The sequence below is a fragment of the Phaseolus vulgaris genome, chromosome 2 (assembly GCF_051622355.1).
Source record: "Phaseolus vulgaris cultivar YP4 chromosome 2, ASM5162235v1, whole genome shotgun sequence".
NCBI lineage: Eukaryota > Viridiplantae > Streptophyta > Magnoliopsida > Fabales > Fabaceae > Phaseolus > Phaseolus vulgaris.
In genome coordinates, this window is record NC_143499.1 from 28,738,111 (window position 1) to 28,757,348 (window position 19,238).

At 31.2% G+C, this 19,238-nt stretch overlaps 1 protein-coding gene across 1 annotated transcript; it reads left to right on the forward strand.

Moving 5' to 3' along the window:
• The first annotated feature begins 2,292 nt into the window (after positions 1-2,292).
• Positions 2,293-3,419, forward strand: LOC137811259 (DUF740 family protein). Its single transcript, XM_068612930.2, has one exon. It carries the CDS (start codon positions 2,513-2,515, stop codon positions 3,194-3,196), a length of 684 nt encoding a protein of 227 aa, XP_068469031.1. The 5' UTR covers positions 2,293-2,512; the 3' UTR covers positions 3,197-3,419.
• The last annotated feature ends 15,819 nt before the right edge of the window (positions 3,420-19,238 follow it).

Genomic DNA, 19,238 nt, shown 5'->3' on the forward strand with positions numbered 1-19,238 from the left:
AAACTTACATTTTTATCAATTAAAAAAATATAATTTCAATCACATCCCTCACATTATTGACAAACTTTCATAAATTTTTTGTACACTTTCCATTCTATTTACTTTAATCCAAACATCTTAACTTTTTTTACACTTTTCCTTCAAATCATCTCAAATTCACTTCCTCATTTTCACTTCCTATTTCAAACAAAGCATAAGAGATTCAACCATCAATAAATAATATAATATAATCATATTCTAATTTCTTTTTTAAGTGAAGACAATCTTTAAGTGATATTAAATAAGTTCTACAAGTCACATTACCAACAGAAAAATTGGGAGAAAATTTATCTGTAAATAACAATGGAGAAAGGTTAAAGTAATCTTTACGAAAACAATTTAAAGGATTTCGTATTTATAGTAATGATTTGTTCTATTTATTTTTAAATAAGGAAGTAACATTTTGTTCCAAGTGCAATTGTAATAAAATCCAAGAATCTCAGCCTCAATGAATAATAACCATGTAAAGATAAAATAATTAAAGGGAGAGGAATTGTTGTTGTGCAAAGATCCATAGCTTTGGAAAGAAAATGTAATTTGGGGTTATAAATTCGAAGTATTTTGAACACGTGCCGACACAATCCCGTATTGGGTTTGAGGGGTAGAGACGGGTCAGTGTCTCTTTTTTTTTTTCTTCCATGAGTGGTGTAGAGAGAGTGAGTTGTGCATTGGCTAAGACATAGTTTGGGTTTGTGGTTAGAGAAAGTTTAACTCTCGTTAATTTGTGTTTGATTAGATGCGTTAAACAGAAGAGAGACGTCCTACAGAAGTACCAGCAGGAGGTAGATGCGATTTAGCGTACTTTTAGTGGGACATGCTCACAACCCCAAGTAACAATATCTATTAAAACCAGGCAAATGTAAAGTATTAAACCCTTTACCGTAACCATCCCTCTGAAAAGACCACCCAACAAAACATTAAACAAAATCCTTGTCGAAAAATAGCCACAACAAAAAGCTTCCATCTTCACAATTAATTCCTATCACCATGTGGGCCAAGATAATTCTTTTCATACATCTCCTCCACCTATAAATATTTTTAGGTGCACCACTTATTTCTAGTATTACGTTTCAATTTTGAATTATATCTACTACCGCCTTTGAAATTTTTGCCTTGTCTCAAGAATGTGATGATAATTATTGGTCACACCAGATCCTGAACAACGCAAAAGTAAAAATGTTCCGAGAAATGTTGCTCCTTCGTGGCTCCGTTTCTTCTTGTCTTTGCACGTGCACGTTGACACGCTCAAACCGAGCAATTAAGAGACTCGGTTATTCAATGCCTTTGACCATTTTTGCGATGAGGCGTGCTATATTGAATTTCATGGGAATAGTTTCCCTCATAAGAATTTTCGTATTAACTTTTTGACCTTAGAGGACTCCGTGTGCTTTTAAATGCTCTTATTCTGCAATATTTTGTATTCTGCAAACAACTTGTGCGCTTTAAATAATTTTAATCTATCATAACAAATTTTGTTTTAAATTCAGGTTTGTCCTTGTTCAAAAAAATGATTCAAATCAAGGAGGAAGAAGACTATCACTAAGTCAAAGTTTCTTCCACACAACAATCAACTTTAACATATTCCATAAAATAATCGAAATCATCATCATGTGTTGATTAACAAAAACGACAAATTTAATGAAAAAGGCATCTAAACTAATTTGCGTTTACTTTCCAATTTGTTCAATTCTAAATTAAAATTTTATCAAATACATGATATGGTAAAATAAAACATAATTTAAAAGAGTTTAAAGTGGATATTTTTATATTTGAGAAAGTAAACACATGGTATTAAATACTAGTTAATCTAACTTTGTAATTTATAGTAAATATATTAAAAAGAGTTAAAAATATTTGAGAGAAGAAAAATGTGGAAATGTAAGTGTCCATTATTAAGTAATAATCTTGTTGGGAGTGGGACCAGTCCTGAGTTGTTGGGTTGCTTTGTAGTCCCATCTCAGATGTGAAAATGCATTCCTTGTGTCTGCAACGCTGCATTACTTTTTACGACTTAGAAGGTGTCAACACACATCCACTCCCAGCAATCACATTCACCTTTTCAGTTTTTGAAACGCACACACCACACAACAATTCTTCTTTTTTCTTCTGTTTTTTTTTTTTCTCTGTAAAAAAGTCACACACCAATGCCAATGGCTTTCCCGTTAATCATATCCCCAATTAAGGACCAAATCATAAAACGCCGCTAACCCACTAACTCGATTCTACAAACCCGAACCGTTACCCAAAACGGGGCGTTTGGTTCCCCCAACAGTCACTAACCCTGGTTAAACCGCGCCCCTTGTAACGCTAACCATGGTTAACTCTACTCCTTTTAAATCCCTCACCCCTCAATGAAAGCGAGAGAGAAAAACAAACAGAGGTAGAAAGAAAGAAAGAAAGTTCAGCAGAGAAACATAGAACAAGAAAATTAAGCGGAGAACGAGAGAGAGAAAAAAACTTCAAGAGAAAGAAAATGGCGTTGTACCTGGACGAAGAAGAAGTTTGGAAGTGTGCCAAGCATCCATCCAAGCGAAGAAGAAGCGGAATTTGCCCCACTTGTCTTCGCGACCGTCTCGTAACTCTGTGCCCTGACTGTGCTAACGTCCGCCCTTGTTCCTGCTATGCCACTAGCTCCTCCTCGTCTTCCTCCTCCTCCTCCTCCTTCTCTCGATTACATGGCGGCGCCGGCAGCGTCGGTGGAGTCGGGCGCGTCCACAACCTCATCGAGCAGGAGCCAGGGCTCCGGCGCTCCCGCTCCATGGCGATTCCGTTTCTCCGGTCACGGTCTAGGTTCTCCGGCGGCGGCGACCGGGGTTTGGATCTCGACAGCGCGAAGGACTCGCCGGCGTTGAACGGAAGCAGGTCGGCGAGGTCTTTCTGGTCAATGTTCAAGTCGCAGAAGAGCACGAGAGGCGGCGCGCCGGAGCAGGAGTGGGAGTCAAAGAAGATTTTGACGGGGGGAAACGACGGCGATGGGAGCGTAAATCCGGTGATGGTGCGGTCGAAGTCAGTGGCGGTTACTGCGGTTTCCGGCGACGGAGAATTGAGACCGCGGACAAAGGGGAGAGGGTGGTTCTTTCCAAGCCCGATGAAGGCTTTCCGGCAATCGAAGGTTTCTAAAGTTGTTCAGGAACGATCTCCTTTGTATAGAGGTTGAAATTTTGTAGATTAAAAATAATAATAATAACAACAAATACTTTATATAAGTTTATATTAACCAAAGGTATTAAAGTTTTATTTTGTTCAGTATGGTGTTGATTATAATCTACATCGTGAATCGTGATTGTAGTGGTTATGCATGCCTATGATTCGGCTGGAAATGTTGAACTTGCAATCAACGATACAAATACAATGACAGAATGTTTATTATTATTATTATTGTTCTTGGTGTTTAGCTTCTACTCTATTTGTATATGTAAACAAGTATGTCTCCTACCATTTGTGATTTCTGAATTTTAGTGGATGTTCTTAGGAGATTATGCACAGCTCTTTTTTGTGTGGAAAATTTGGCTATTTTTTGTGTTTATATTATTTGGGTTAGTGTATTATTACAATGTGTGATAAGATTTATGAAATGATATGATATGTGTATTATATGATAGCACCAACTCTTGGGAGGGCGTGATTAGGGTGTGTTGTACGATCTGGTTGTGAAGCGTTAACTGCCTTACGATTCATGCAAATGATCGATTTTTGATATGTTTGGTCCCACGTAACATGTGGTTCCAAGCTGATTAATCAATCACACAGTGTTTTAGGCTTCGTGTTTTTTCTTTTCATGCCTATCTATCTCTTCACTTTGTTTTTTAGTTTTTGGGTTTGTGTTATAGAGAGGTTTAGCCTTAATGTGCTTCAGTACGGTCTGTCCCTCCTCTTTTTCCTCCTTTCTTCTTTTTCTTTCATTTCGTACATCTCATTAACTTTTATTCATGCTTCTCATGGTAAAAGTTTTTGACTTTTCACTGCATAACTAGTCCCTCTGTTTTATTTTATCACTGAATCAGCCCATCACACCCAAGGATTGGTATATAATGCTTTTCATGTCTGTGAGCGTTGAAAATGTAAGCGACTTTAATACCATTGTTTGGTGCTCAACTTTTTCTATGATCCTTGTTTATTACAAGAATAGGAGACAATGTTGACTGTTCTATGCTGTCATTCTATAATCAATAACATCATATCAAATTGACGTAAAATTATTTTAAACTTGTTGTAATTTTTTTGGCACTTTCATGCAATTCTGCTGCAATTTTAAATTTGTTTCAAAGATTCTGCAGAAAAATAAAATAGTAGAAGACAAACGATAACTGCTTCTAGGTCATATTAAATTCAGTAGGTGCTTGAATTGTTTAGAAATTTTGAATTAGGTTTTTAAACTACAAAAGCTTACTCCTTGAAATTTTGAATTCGTAAAATTATTGTAATTAACTTTCTTAAATGGATGAATACCGTTATATCTTTCAAAGTTTAACTATTTAGTTCCTAAAAGTGTTTGGTCCTAATTGAATCCAAAAATTGTGTGTAATTTTTTTTAAATGTTACGTTAAGGGTTAAGTGATAACTCATCTTTTACGAGTTTTTTTTTTTTGTATATATATCTCAGTTTATAAGATTCAATATAAGAAAGTAATTCTTTAAGGTAAGCGTCTTTTTTTCTTTCTCTTCTTTTCATTGTTCCTATTTCTTCTTCTTTTTTACACTTCTTGTTTCTTTCTTTATGGTCCCTTTTTCATTATTTTGTTATTTTGGGTGTTTACATAGAATACGACGTGAATGAACACATTATACTTTTTAAAATTTTGATGTTTCTTGGGACAAAGCAAAAGGCGTTATTTCAAGAAATTAAAAGGATATTTGGCCATATTAAATATTTTGAAAATTTTACAATTTCCTATGATTGTGGAAGTTGCCGCCCGCCATAAATTAATTTTCCGAAATTAATTACATAGATTACATTTTAAGGATTCAATTACAATTTTTTTAGTTTAAAGATTTGATTAATATTTTTAACCACGGAGAACTAAGGACCTATGATTACTTCAACCGTTATTTTATCGTAATAATTGTATTTAAAAAGGAAAAAGAAAAATACATAATCATGAACCGATTATAAAAATTATTCTATCAAATGAGGCTAGAATATTACATATATTTTGTGAAGCATGATGAGAACTATACCTCGACCTTTTTTTTAGATTTTGGTAAGCCGGTACATGACTAACCTATATATAATGTAAGCTGGTAAATATAATGGAAAATATGTATGATATTTGTAGTGTTATAGGTATGATAATAAGATATATGTGGATTGATTGGAGATCTCAAAATAAACTTAGTTTTTATTCTCATTAGTTTATGTCTGAAGTTAGGAAACTATAGCATCATAGATCAATCCGATATTGTGTAGGAGTAGATCACCTGTCAATATTCATATTTAAAAACTAATGTTGTATTAGCGTAAATCAAGAAATTTCGAATAATCAACCTTAAACAGGAGACAACATTTATTATTGAATTAGGTCAACAATAAGACCAAATACATAAGAGATAAAGTGAGAATTTTAATATATATTAGACAATGCATAAGGAAGACAAACAAATTATACATTAACTAAGAGTTAACATATTCTTAACTAGGTTTGAAATCGACAATACTCTTGTCTGAAACTTTTTACAATATTATTGCACTCATATTTTTATTAAACTTTTATTTTATCAGAAAATGAGTTTATACTCCTATCACATTAAAAAATGTGTTAGTATTACACAATATTTATATCTGATCACTCTAAATAAATATCTAACATTTTTTATTTCGTCCTTTTGTTGTAGAATGTAACTTACTAATAAACTGGTCTCTCTTTTTATATAGTAGTGTCTTTGTCGTTTTCCGTGTTTTTTTTTTACTTAAAATGAGAAAGTAGATAAAAATCCTTCATATTCAAAATAACTAAATTAAAAAATTGCATTACTTAGATAGAAAGATCAAATGGAAGAAGAAACTTGACACTACGGAAAAAAAAATATAATGAATAAAAATGTAACTTCACGAATAAAATAAACGTGTTAAAAACTAGTATAGTAGCTCTAAGTAGTTAAGCAAATACAAAGATTACATAACAACTTTAGAATAAAGGAGCAGACAGAATGTCTGTAATCCATAGAAAGAGAGAAAAAACATTTAAACCTTTTTAATTTTGTAGTGTCAGCGATGTTTTTTCTTTGGTTGGTTTTTCAATGTGGTAGAATGCTTATTAACTAGCTTTAGAAAATATTTCAACAAGGACCTACCTCTGGTTTTGGTCGTAAATGGATACAGGATTCATTGATTTAATGATTCCTCTCATACATCTTCCAAATGAAATGTCCTTCAACTACTTAGAATTGATATTCGTTAATATTTTCCGAGGAATATACTATACTGATTTTTATTTCCAAAATTACATGCAAATTTTGTATAAAAAGTATGAATAGAACATGGAAAGATCCACTCACAACAATATACGATATTCTATAAAGATTCCTTGAGGAAAACAAGCAATTTGATATGCATGTTGTGCTCATCTCCATAGTCTAAAGGAAAAACTTAGAAATAAATAAATGTCTAGAGTCACTTATTTTACCTTTTATCACGTGGGATTGCAATACTTTTAATTGGGTTTGAAAAAATTGAGAATCTTTAAGTGGATTTCCATCTCTTGGAGTAACACAAGTTGCTACAATATTTTATGCAATTATTTGGGGAAATGTGCACATGAATTGGATCATGAAATGAGATTTTTTTCTTGAGTCACATTTCTACTGCTTTTATTTTTCAATCAATACTTCCAATTGATTTTTTATTATCATGGCCGAGTCCCAATGCGTGATTAAATACATCAATTCACTATAAATCATAAAATTTTGAATAATCAATTTTAAATAAATAAGAGATAACATTTATGATTGTGTAATATCAAAAATAAAATAATTTTTTTAATATATATCATAAAATACATAAGAAGAAAAGACATATTACATATTAACTAAGAGTTTAGATATTATTAACTACTCTAAAATTGTAAATTTAAGATCCCCAATATTTTTGTTTGAAATAATTTTATTATTTATTTTATTTTTTGGTAAAATGGATTGTTCGTATCATACATTTTTTTCACCTATCATTTTGGATATATTGGAATTTAAGAGAGAAAAAATGAGTAGTTAAATCGATCCAGTCTTTTTAAAAGGTGTTATTTTAAAAGGTTTTATTGATTAGCCCTAATGATGGACCAAATAATAGGACATAACATTTAGAGGTGTAGCATTACCTTGGCCTATACGGTGGTAATGAATATTTAAGCTTATGAACAAAATTTACAATACAGGCATAATAATCTGTGTGACTTAATTTGATAGGAATATTTTAGAAGTGTTGGAAGAAGGTTGAGGTAGAGGTTAAAGCAATGAGGATTAGGATATCTTGAAGTAAGCATTTCTGACACTATAAAGTTAGATTTTGTCAAACAATAATATATGATAATATATTCATACATTATATAGAAGATTGAAATAAAGAATTCATGTTTAATTTTATAATATATGAAAACTTGTGGAGTCAATATAATCACATAACTACAAATTCAAACTGCCTTGTAGACTGTAAAAGTAAAATAAAAAAGAGTTGAAAAAGAACGTTGAGTGAGGAAAATGTCAATTTTGGTAACATGTGAGGGGATACTGCTGCTCAAGAAAACAAAGACAAGAAAGCAACTCCATGAAAAGGAAACTGAGCTTGAATTCGTAATCGTTTTCCGTTCGACAACTGCAGATTTTTTCTGTTTATTATATATATATATATATATATATATATAGAATAAATAATAAACATAAGTTCATCTCATGTAGTATTCTATTTATCTGATTTTGTTTGATGTTCTAAGAAACAAAAACTGTTACATTTTGATTGTTGGAAGATGGTAATAATAGAGGTTGAAATAATAATAAGATGAAGATAGGTTATTGTTGTTTAGAGGAGTAAAGAAGAGTAGGCGTGGGAAGAGAATCTTGGGGCCTGACACGTGTGGAATGAGTATGTGGTTACAAATAGATATAGACACGAAAAAATAGGAGTAGAGAATACGATAGGTCATGCCCCAATCTAGTAAACAGCCAAATGAAAAAGGATACGTTAGGTTATGCCCCAATCTACCAAGTACCTTCTTCAAAACCTGAATCAGGGGCCACTTCCATCACCAAACACTACCCTTTATATTTATATAATACTTCCTTTATTATTGCAAAATATATTTTAAATTTAATTCAATATTATCAAATTTATTTCTAAGATCAAATATACATCTCTTCTAGTCAAGAATCATATCTTCCAATTACATCATTCCAGCCCAATTCTCCTGCTTTTTTTTCATTATTTTAGTTTTGTTTTTATACTACATGTTCTCCCCATTCTTATATATCAGTCTTCTTTTCATTTTTTTTCAATATTAAATATTAATTTTTCATTTAAACATTATTTTCATTATTTTAACTATTATAATAATATGAAGAAAAAATAGTAAAATCATTATATTAAATGTTTATTATTATTTAAGATTGTTTCTTTATTAACTTTATTTCTATTAGCAAAATTCTAAAAATTATTTCTATAATTACATGACTTTATTTATAGATGAAGTGAGATTTTTAACATATTTATAATTAGATATTTCAGTGAAACTAAATATTTGTAAATAATTTAAGATTAGTGTTCTTACGGGATTAGATGACAAATCAACTCAACATATTTTGTTAAGAAAATTATTATATTATATTAAAATATAAGTAATATAATTCAATTCTATAAAATTTGTTCGACAACTTAAGTTTACATTTATTTTTAGTTTAATGACATAGTACTAAATAATTATTCAAATAACATGATTTAATGTAACAACTTAAAATTAAAATTAAGTCACTGAATAAACAAAATCAGAACGTCACTGAATAACCAAAAAATCTGAACATGATTAGATGTAATTTTGCCAGAAAACCCGCCAAAATTTGTTTTTTTAGGGAATTGAGTTCTCCATTTCAAATAAAAAATAAAAAATTAAAATTCAGTTCAGAATTTGGTGGTACTCCCGTCTAACTTCACCTAATCACATTCTGAACTGTTATAATAAACAATGTTATTTGAGTAATAATGAGGATAGAAGACAAAATATGCTTAAACAATTTGAAATAGCTAGAACTTTTAGAGGCACAATATGATGAATCTCAAAGTCTTGTAATTCTGCTTTTTTCCTGCAATCAGCTTTCACTATCTTTACTTTTTTTCATACAGCTGCCTCTGTCTGTTTGGGGGCTGTATTAGGATAAGTGTTTTTGCAAACTATGAAAAAGAGACTTGATCCTACAAAAAAAAATTAAAAAAAATTGATTTTATTTTTTATAAAATATTTATTTTTTATAAAATCTTATTTAAATAAAATAAAATAAACTAAACTATTTTTTTAACAATAAAAAATTGATTATACGAGAATACTCGGAGTACTCTCACGCGCATACAAAAATTTTACCCCAATTAAATATAGAGGTGACAAAAAAACATAAAAATAAAGAAAGAAAGGCCACAAGCCATAATATCTGGAAAAAAGTATATTTTTATCAACCAGTAAATAACATTGCATTTTAATATTTTTTTTATGGAACTTATAGTCTCTCTTCATATATTTGTATAATACTGTAACACTTTTACATAACCTGAAATATAAAAGAGTCGACGTATTTTTTTTTCCTTTTATCTGTAGGAATTAAACTTGAATGTGAAGTGAAGAAGTTTATAATGAGTTAATAATTGTATTTCTTTGACGTGAAACTATAGGATTTATACTTAAAAAAAATCTGTTACGTTATCTCATTCTAACATTTTGAAGAGGATAACATAAAGTAGGGGTGGTCTAACATTGAACTTTGCTTTTGCTTTGAGTTTGATGATGTTAAACTATTGAATCAAAGTTTCTTTTAGCCATCAGGTTCCTTGAATTCTTCAATTAGATTGTTCTTAGATCTAGAAGGGTTATTTGATAATTAAGTTTAAATTTATGATTCCAAAAGCTTGATCACAATTTTTTATTTATAGTATGTGAAGATGTTTCATATAATATTTACAATTTAATTTTCAAATATTTTCTTCATATCAATAATTTTAATGTAAGTAAAATGTATCATTAGACCTGTTGCACCAACCAATTTATTCTCCATTTTTATGCATCATTTGATATTTTTTTAAAACGTTTTTATATCTCAATTTCTCTTAAACTATAAATATATTAGACTGAGTCTATTTCTTTCCGTATTCACAAAATTATTTACATATAATATATAATCACTAAGGTATGGGTATATATTTTGATTCCATATCCATCTAATACTACTTTTTTTTATCATAAGTTAAAATTGATAACATATTACCTTCTCAAAACATTTGTTGCAAAATTATAAAGTTAATAGCTAATGTTTTAGTAGTTAATTATATATTAATTTATAAATTATTTATTAATAATATAAACTACTTAGATATTAATAATATTTTTAATTTTTAAAATAATATCTAATTTAATTAATAATTTTTTTTAAAATTAGTCTTTATTTAATATATTTTTTTAGTGTTAGATTATATGATTTAGTCAAGATAATTTAGTATTTTTTAATGAATTTAACATATTGTGTCTTATATCAATTTCCAATGTTTAGTGTTTATAATTTAGTGATATTTCTTAATTAGAACATTTAGTTTAGCTAGAAAGTAGGGGTGGGCATGGCAAAATTCAATCTAGATCCACTCCAAATCTAAATCCAAACAAATGGATTGGATTTAAAATCCATATCCACTTTAACTAGATCAAATATATTTGGATTTTTTTAAAATCCATTTAAAGTGGATTGAATCCAGCATAAATCCACTTTATTAATTATATTAAATCCATTTTGTCAATTATATTAAATCCATTTTGATATGGACAGAGACTAACTTGGCTCGAACTGGGTTTAAGCCGACTCAACCTGGACACAGAACAACTCGGCTCTACATCGGCCCCGACCCAGACGACTCGACATCGGCCTCGACCCGAACGACTATACATCGGCTCGGGCCCGAACGACTCGAAATCGGCCTTGGCCCGAACGACTCGACATTGGCTCGGGCCCGTCGACATCGGCCCGGGCCTGTTCGGCTCGACATCAGCTTGAGCCCGCTCGGCTTGACATCGGCCCGGGCCCGCTCGCCTCGACATCGGTTGGGGCCCGATCGTCTCAACATCGACCGGGCCCGCTCGCTTCGACATCGATTTGGGTTCGCTCGGCTCGAGATCGGCCTGGGCCCAAATGACTCGACATCAGCCTGGGCCGAACGACTCGACATCGGCCCGGGCCCGCTCGACTCCTCATTGGCCCGAGCCCGCTCGACTTGACATTGGCCCGGGCCCGCTCGACTCGACATTGCCTCGGGCCCGCTCGACTCGACATCAGCTAGAGCCCGCTCGGCTCGACATCGGCCCGGACCCGCTCGCCTTGAAATCGGCCCAGGCCCGCTCGACTCGACAACGGCTCAGGCCCGGTCGCATCAACATCTGCCCGGGCCCGTTCGGCTCGACATCGGCTCGGGCCCGTTCGGCTCGACATCGGCTCGGGCCCGTTCGACTCGACATCAGCTTGAGCCCGCTCGCCTCGACATCGGGTTGGGGCCTGATCGTCTCGACATCGACCGGGCCCGCTCGCTTCGACATCGGCCCGGGCCCGCTCGACTCGATATCGGCCCGGGCCCGCTCGGCTCGATATCGGCCGGGCCCGCTCGGCTAGACATCGGCCCGAGCCCGCTCGGCTCGACATGGCCTGGGCCCGCTCAGCTCGACATCGGCTCGGGCCCGCTCGACTCGACATCTACCCGAGCCTAGTTTGCTCGACATCGGCCCGGGCCCGGTCGTCTGGACATCGGCCCAGGCCCGGTCGTCTGGACATCTGCCCGGGCCCGCTCAACTCAAAATCGGTCCGGTCCCTTTCGCCTCGAAATCGGACCGGGCCCGCTTGCCTCGACATCCGTCCGGGCCCGACCGTCTCGACATCGACCAAACCCGCTCGGTTTGACATCGATTTGGATTCGCTCGGCTCAACACCAGCCCGAGCCTGAACGATTCAAAATCGGCCCGAGCCTGCACGATTAGACATCGGCGCGGGCCCACACGACTCGACATCAGCCTCGGTCCGCACGCTCAACATTGGCCCAAGCTCGAATGACTAGATATCGGCCCTGGCCCCCTCGGCTCGACATAAGCTTGGACCCGCTTGGCTCGTCATCAGTCCGGGCCCGCTCGGCTTGAGATCGGCCCAGGCTCATTCGGCTCGACGTGGACTTGGGTCAACTTTGCTCAACCTGCGCCGGAATTGTCTTGGCTCAACCTGGATCGGGCCAAGTCAAAATCCAACCCAAAATACAATTTGGATAATCCAAAATGTATCCAATCCATATCTAATCCATATCCAATTAAATGGATTGGATTTAAAATCCAAAAATATGGATTTGGATTTGAAATAAATCCATTTAAATGGATCAAAACTAATATGGATTTAGATAATTATGGATTGGATTTTGTAATTTGGATTTTTTGTCCACCCTTACTAGAAAGAGTGGTTTTCAGGTGAGTTGTTGTTCTCTTTGATCACGTGATCTTCTTTTTATATACAGTAGTCTTCTCCCCTCTTCTTCTGATATAGTTTTAAACTATATTTTCAAATTAATTACAATCTCACATATTTAGTCAATTTCCGTAATTAGTGTCCTCCTCTCTTTATGAGGAACAAATGAGATATTTTGTCATCATTTTCATAGATCTTTCACTTTATTATTTGGACTCGACCCATGACCTCATAGTACTATAGATCCATATAATTTAGTCTTTGTAACTTTCATGTAATTTTAAAGAATTTTAAAATTAAAAATATGGAGATAGCTTACATTATTTTTAAACTATTTAATTTTTTTTATCGGTAAAAAAAAATATATTGAGTATAAAAAAATTGGGTGTTCAAGCTCATATATAAAATTAAAAATAAACATAAGATGGGGAAATAGAGATAGACAAAAAAAGTACTCTAAAACTTGTCACAATAAACACAAAGTATGCACAATCTCAAAAAACCCACTATAACTATTTCATGTCATACCAACCAAAATGATGCTAGTAAATTATGTACAATAGACTTGATAACATATTCATACGTTATCATCGAAAACATGTACACACTGATTAAAGAGTCATTCCAATGTTGCTCTCAACAATCACATAAAAATAATGAATCATTAACTTTGCTCAAAATCTATGTTCTTCTTCTATTGTGCCCCTTTTTTAACTTCTATTAAGATTATGCAACAACATGTGTAGTGATATTATTGGAGATCTCACATCGACTAGAGATTAAAGTCTTTCATAGTATATAAGTGGGTGCAAACCTCACCCCATGAGCCGGTTTTATGGGGTTGAGTTAGGCTTAAAGTCCAATTCATAATATGGTATCAGAGCCATTTCAAGCCTATCCTAGCGAGTGTTTGTTGGGCTTATCAGGTCACACGCTATCGGACCATTATCAGAACACTTTTCTTTCAAATTTTAATATAATATAATTATTAAATAATTTAAAATATTTACTAATAGATACTAAAATAATTTAGTTCCTATAACTTGACTTTTAAAATTTTAATAAATTGAAAGAATTAACTTTTTTTATAAAATTTTCTGAAATTTGAATATCACAAATTAATAATCGACATTTTTCTGTATGAAAGATCTATGTATTACCTTTAGTTGAAATCGTTAAAATTAATCATATAGATTCAATTTTAGTAATAAAATGAGGATAGAAATACCTACTTGAGTGGTGTACACTTACAAATACACTTACAAATGAAGATACACTGTTATAATAAAATAACAAATCTAAACCGCATAATAAAGCACAGACGAAAATGAAGGGATGACTAAGACACTAATATCTGAGCAACACAAGTACATCAAAAATAAGAAAAACATGAAATTCAGAAGTAATAATATTTTCTTACCGATGTAACAAAAAACATCTTTTAAGTCAAATGTTATGTCAACATAAAAAAATATATTTTATATGTAATATAAGTTACCCAATAATTTATAATATCTTTATTAAATTACAAAAAATATCACACCACTTTTATTCCGCCAAATTTGAATAAAAATATAATAATAATTATATATAGCATAGCAGTATATAAAGAATTTTCTTACACAGTTTTTCAATTTTATCCATTATAATATTAAAATATAATAATTATTTATTTTAAATTAAAATTTTAAAATTTATTGAAATTGGAATTTAAAAAAAAAACACAAAATCCAATTTTTACAATTTCATCCTTTAAATAACTATTTTTAACATTTAAATAATTATTCCTAATAAAAAACCACGTATACAATAAAAAAAAATAACAAAATGATATTTTTTATAATAACTTTTAGTTAAAATATTTTTATAATTTAATAATATATTTTTATTTCAATAGTTATTATAATAATAGTATTTTTCTTCAAAAGAAAAAAGTGTAATTATTTATTTTTTGAATAATTATTTTATTTCAAAATAATTAATTTTTCTTTTTAAAAGTAATGATTACCTATATATAATAATAATTTATACAATTTAGTATATATAACTAATCCAAAAAATATACTCAATTATTATTATAATTTAATAAATAAATTCATTAAAAAAAATATTGTAGATAAATTTAAAATTTCTTTCTTCTCCTAATTAAGGAATAATTTATTATTAGAAGATTATAAAATTATTACATTCTATATTAGTATTTTTATTTTTATATAATTCAATAAAATTATAATTATTGCAAATTATAATGCAATACTAAAAATAAAATAAAAAACATAATAAATTTTTTAACATTTAAAAATTACAAATAGATGGAATTCAATAATAATAATAATAATAATATTAATAATAGTAATAATAAACATGTAAATAACTTCTTTCACCAATGTATCTTTATGGTTATTAATTATGCAAAATCATATTGTTATAGCATAGTAAAAAATGAATTGAGAATATAGAAGAATGTTATTATAAAGTTTAAAAGAGATCAATCCAAAATACTGAAAGTGCTAGAGACTATAAGGTGTTGATAGGCAAAAGTTCCAGAATGATCAAAACACAGAGCATCTGTTAAAAGAAATAATTAGTAATTTTTCTAAACCAAATAATTAATAAGATATAAATATAAATACAAACGAGGAGAAGGAGTGAGGATTTAGGATTTAGGGTTTAGGGTTTATGAGTATTTTTTTATAATTAAAAGAAAATATAACTAAAAATATTTGTTATTATAAATTTAATTACAAATACTTCTGAAATTAATATTAGCATTAATGTTATAAAAGATTATATACATACAAAATAATTATATAAACGAATTACATGTAAATTACATTCAAAATAAAAGTTAAATTAATAAGAAAATATATATACAAAAGATAGTTACAAAATATTTTAATTTTTATTTAAAAACTGTGATTATATTTATACAATAAAAACACTTTTTTCTTTTTATAGATATTTTTTCAATAAACTTTTTTGGTTAATAAATAAAAATATACTAAGAATAAAAAAGGTAAACAATAGTGTACGTCAAAGTTATAATTCAGCTCTAATTACAAAATTCAACTGAACACTTTGAATGAGATTTCTTTCAATTATGATATTCATTTGGATTAAAAACTTTTCTTCGAGATTCAATATCAATTACACTCACAAAGTTGTCATTATAATAAAATATATTGAGATGTTGGTATAAATGATCTTGTTGATTTTTTTATTATGAAGGTTATCCCCTTCAAAATTAATCCATCAACCCAATTTGTACATGAAACTTTCGTGAAATTTATACTCAGAAGCTTGTAATTTTAAATTTATTTTAAAAAACCATTTAATAGAAGAAGAAAAACATGTTGCAGTCCAAACTTTCTTTATAGTTTTGTGTGTTAAAGAAAAATAAATATAAAATTTTAAATTAACCTTAAATATAAATTTAATTTTAAACTAAACATATGAATCAACTGGTGTATAGGATTGTTTAAGTTTAACTATATATAGTAGTCTGAAGTTAAAACGATAAGTATAGAACTGTGTTAAATAGTTTAAAGATAATTGTGTCATTCACAGTTTTTCTGCCATGTACAAATAGAATTCCAAAAGATTTTGTTCTCCATACATTTTTTATATATGAATTTTGCATTAAAACATTTTTGAAAGTATGTTAAATTAATTTGAAATACTAGAGAAGCAAACAATGAATATATATATTTGTTTGATTTGAATTGAATTTTTGGTTTTGAAGCTTATAACAGGCCATACCACATGGCGTGGAAATGGTAAAGAAATAGTACATGTCTTTCATTTAAGGGGAAAGGCAGAAAAATGTCTTATTTCATAGTCAATTACCGTCAGTCTTTCTGTCGGCCAGTTTCTAAATTCATACGTCCAAGTCTGAAATTCTTCACATTATTTACACATGGATTCAAATCACTTCTCCCATTAAACTTGTTTCTCGTTTTTTTTTCTTTTTTTCTTTTTCTAACTAAAAAACATCAAATTATTGAAAAGAGGATAACTTTCCCTTTCTGAATTAATAATGGTTAGTTTTTATACCATGTTATTTTTTAATTAAAGGGACAGCAAATAGACAGAGACATACCTCTTCTGTCTATGGTCTTAGCTATTTTTAAGATAAAGTTGTTCTGGTGGGCGTTGACATAATGTATGCATACAGCTGTTCAAGTTGAGGGATAATTAATCACTCAATGCCCATAAAATGAAAAAAAATAAAATAAATCTCTCTCACTATTGTAAGAGAACGAAGAGGATATTTTCTTTAGTTTTGTTATGAAACAAATACTTTGTGTACTAGTCGGGTCGGACAATTGATAAAAATTCCAGCATCCGACTAAAGTCAACTAACTTTATTTACTAGTTGAGGTTGGACAACTGATAAAAATTCCAGCATTCAATTGAAGTTGATTAAAACAATCAAAATCATTAAGTATAACTATAACAGAAGATTAATAGGATCAAAATCATTAAGTATAAGTATAACAGAAGATTAATAGGATCAAACAGTGATTAAATATTAGATAATATATTTTAATTATAATTAAAATTCTTAATCCAATTCAATAATAAATAATTCATAATAATTATATACATAGTCACACATAAAAAAAATACGTCATTATCATTTATTAATTGTATTGAATATTAATTAGCAAAATATGAATTAAATGTTGGAGTATCTTTTAAATATACCATCCAAATTTGAAGCCTACAATAATAAGAAGAAGAAGATAGAAAAGAGAGTTATGAAACTATTTAAAAAAAAAGATATAGATAAATCATGAATTGAAGAGGAAGGTAATCATCACAATCCTATTAGAAAAACTTTGTTTTCTGTTTAAGGTAAGTACTAGTTGATCCCATACTCTGACCAGGTTGTATTGATCATACTTTTGGAATGCGAAACACTCATGATTACAATACAAGAGACCGTGCTATTATTTACCAAGAGCCGAGAAAGTAATTAACAATTTTTTTTTTCTTTGGGATAATTGTCCAAGTTACCTTCACCGAACACCCCTACCCACAAGTTTTTCTCCCGTAGGGAAGACCATAAAATATCTAGGACAAAGCAAAATCGTAACCATAATGTTTGGTCGTACCAACACTTATGCATGCTTTTGAAAATCCAAAACCAGAGGTATGAGTACAATACAAACTTAATCTTTTGTTTAGACGAGAGAAGTGTCTATAAATTAGATACTAGAAAGATCTTCTATAATAGGTCAAGCAAAATCTAGCTACGTAAATTATTAGATAGGCAGTGAATGAAAGTTGAAACACTATCATTTAAGTGAATGGTAGTTATCTTATTGATCCTGATATTGTTGGTGGTCTGCAACACATTTACTACTCGAAGAGAAGCATGAATGGGGAGGAAGGAGAGAGAGTGTGGCAGTGAAGGGTAATTATGGAGGGCAAAGGGAAGATGCAGGAAAAAAGGTAGAAGGCGTAAGGAATAAGGCAGGGTTTGGTTTTGTGATTTTATCTTACCCCAAATCCAAGTGTTTGTCCCCACGCCGTCGCTTGGGGCCACATTGAGCCAGAACATCTCATGTGCTCTCTCACCTATCTTACTCCTACACGTGAAGGTGTCCACGCTGGATTCGAAAAATGCATGTATACAACAACTTCTTTTCGAACTCCACTCACATCAACCTTTTATCATTCAACCCGTTTAAGAATACATTTTCTCAACTATTTTTAGAAACACTTCAATTCCAGACCCAATTCATTTTTAAAAATATATGTTTCATATACGTACGATGTTTCCTGGGTTCCATTTTTTTATTAAAAATATGAGACGTCACAATATAGTAACTTCAAAATGAAACTTAGATTGAAATTCTCGACTCTTACAACAACAATTCAAAAATTAAAAAAAATTCAATTTTTGAATTGCTTGATTCTGAATATCCTGATTCAACTTTTTTCTTACGACGTGTTCTATCTGTTAAAGATTTGTTTATCGCATACAATCTAACAACGAAATTTCTTTCGTCATCACTGATCTACCACAACATGTCATTAACATTTCCTCTCTACAGTATCCCAATCGCTAGCAGTTTTGGATATTTTGAATTTGAAAGTTTCTAATCCCAATCAATGATTATCTCTTTTTTCTTTATAAACAACCTAAATATCTCGTGTGCTTATTTTGATATGAAATGCAAGATTTTGGGTTCAGCGTATTCAGTATATGTTACATTAAAAAAACGTAATAAATGTCGTAGTTACCTCTATGACTGATTGGATTCTGAATTTTGTTTGCAGAATTGCAAGTTTAAAGAAAGGGACAAATTAGTGTTTGTCTAGTTGTGGTCTGAGAATTAAATATTGCAATAAAAAAAACGTGATATATGTTTTCTATACCCGAAATATCATACAAACTGTCATTATTCCTCGCAGAGAATGTGACAAGACTCTCACGTGATGCGACCAATCCAGTTTATGAGTTTTGCCACGACGGCTCAAGGATATTTTAGGCTTAAGGCAAATTAAGAGTTAGTTTT

What these genes read in the sequence shown, in the direction of transcription:
- LOC137811259 (XM_068612930.2), top strand. Translation starts at nt 2,513, where the DNA reads ATGGCGTTGTACCTGGACGAAGAAGAAGTTTGGAAGTGTGCCAAGCAT.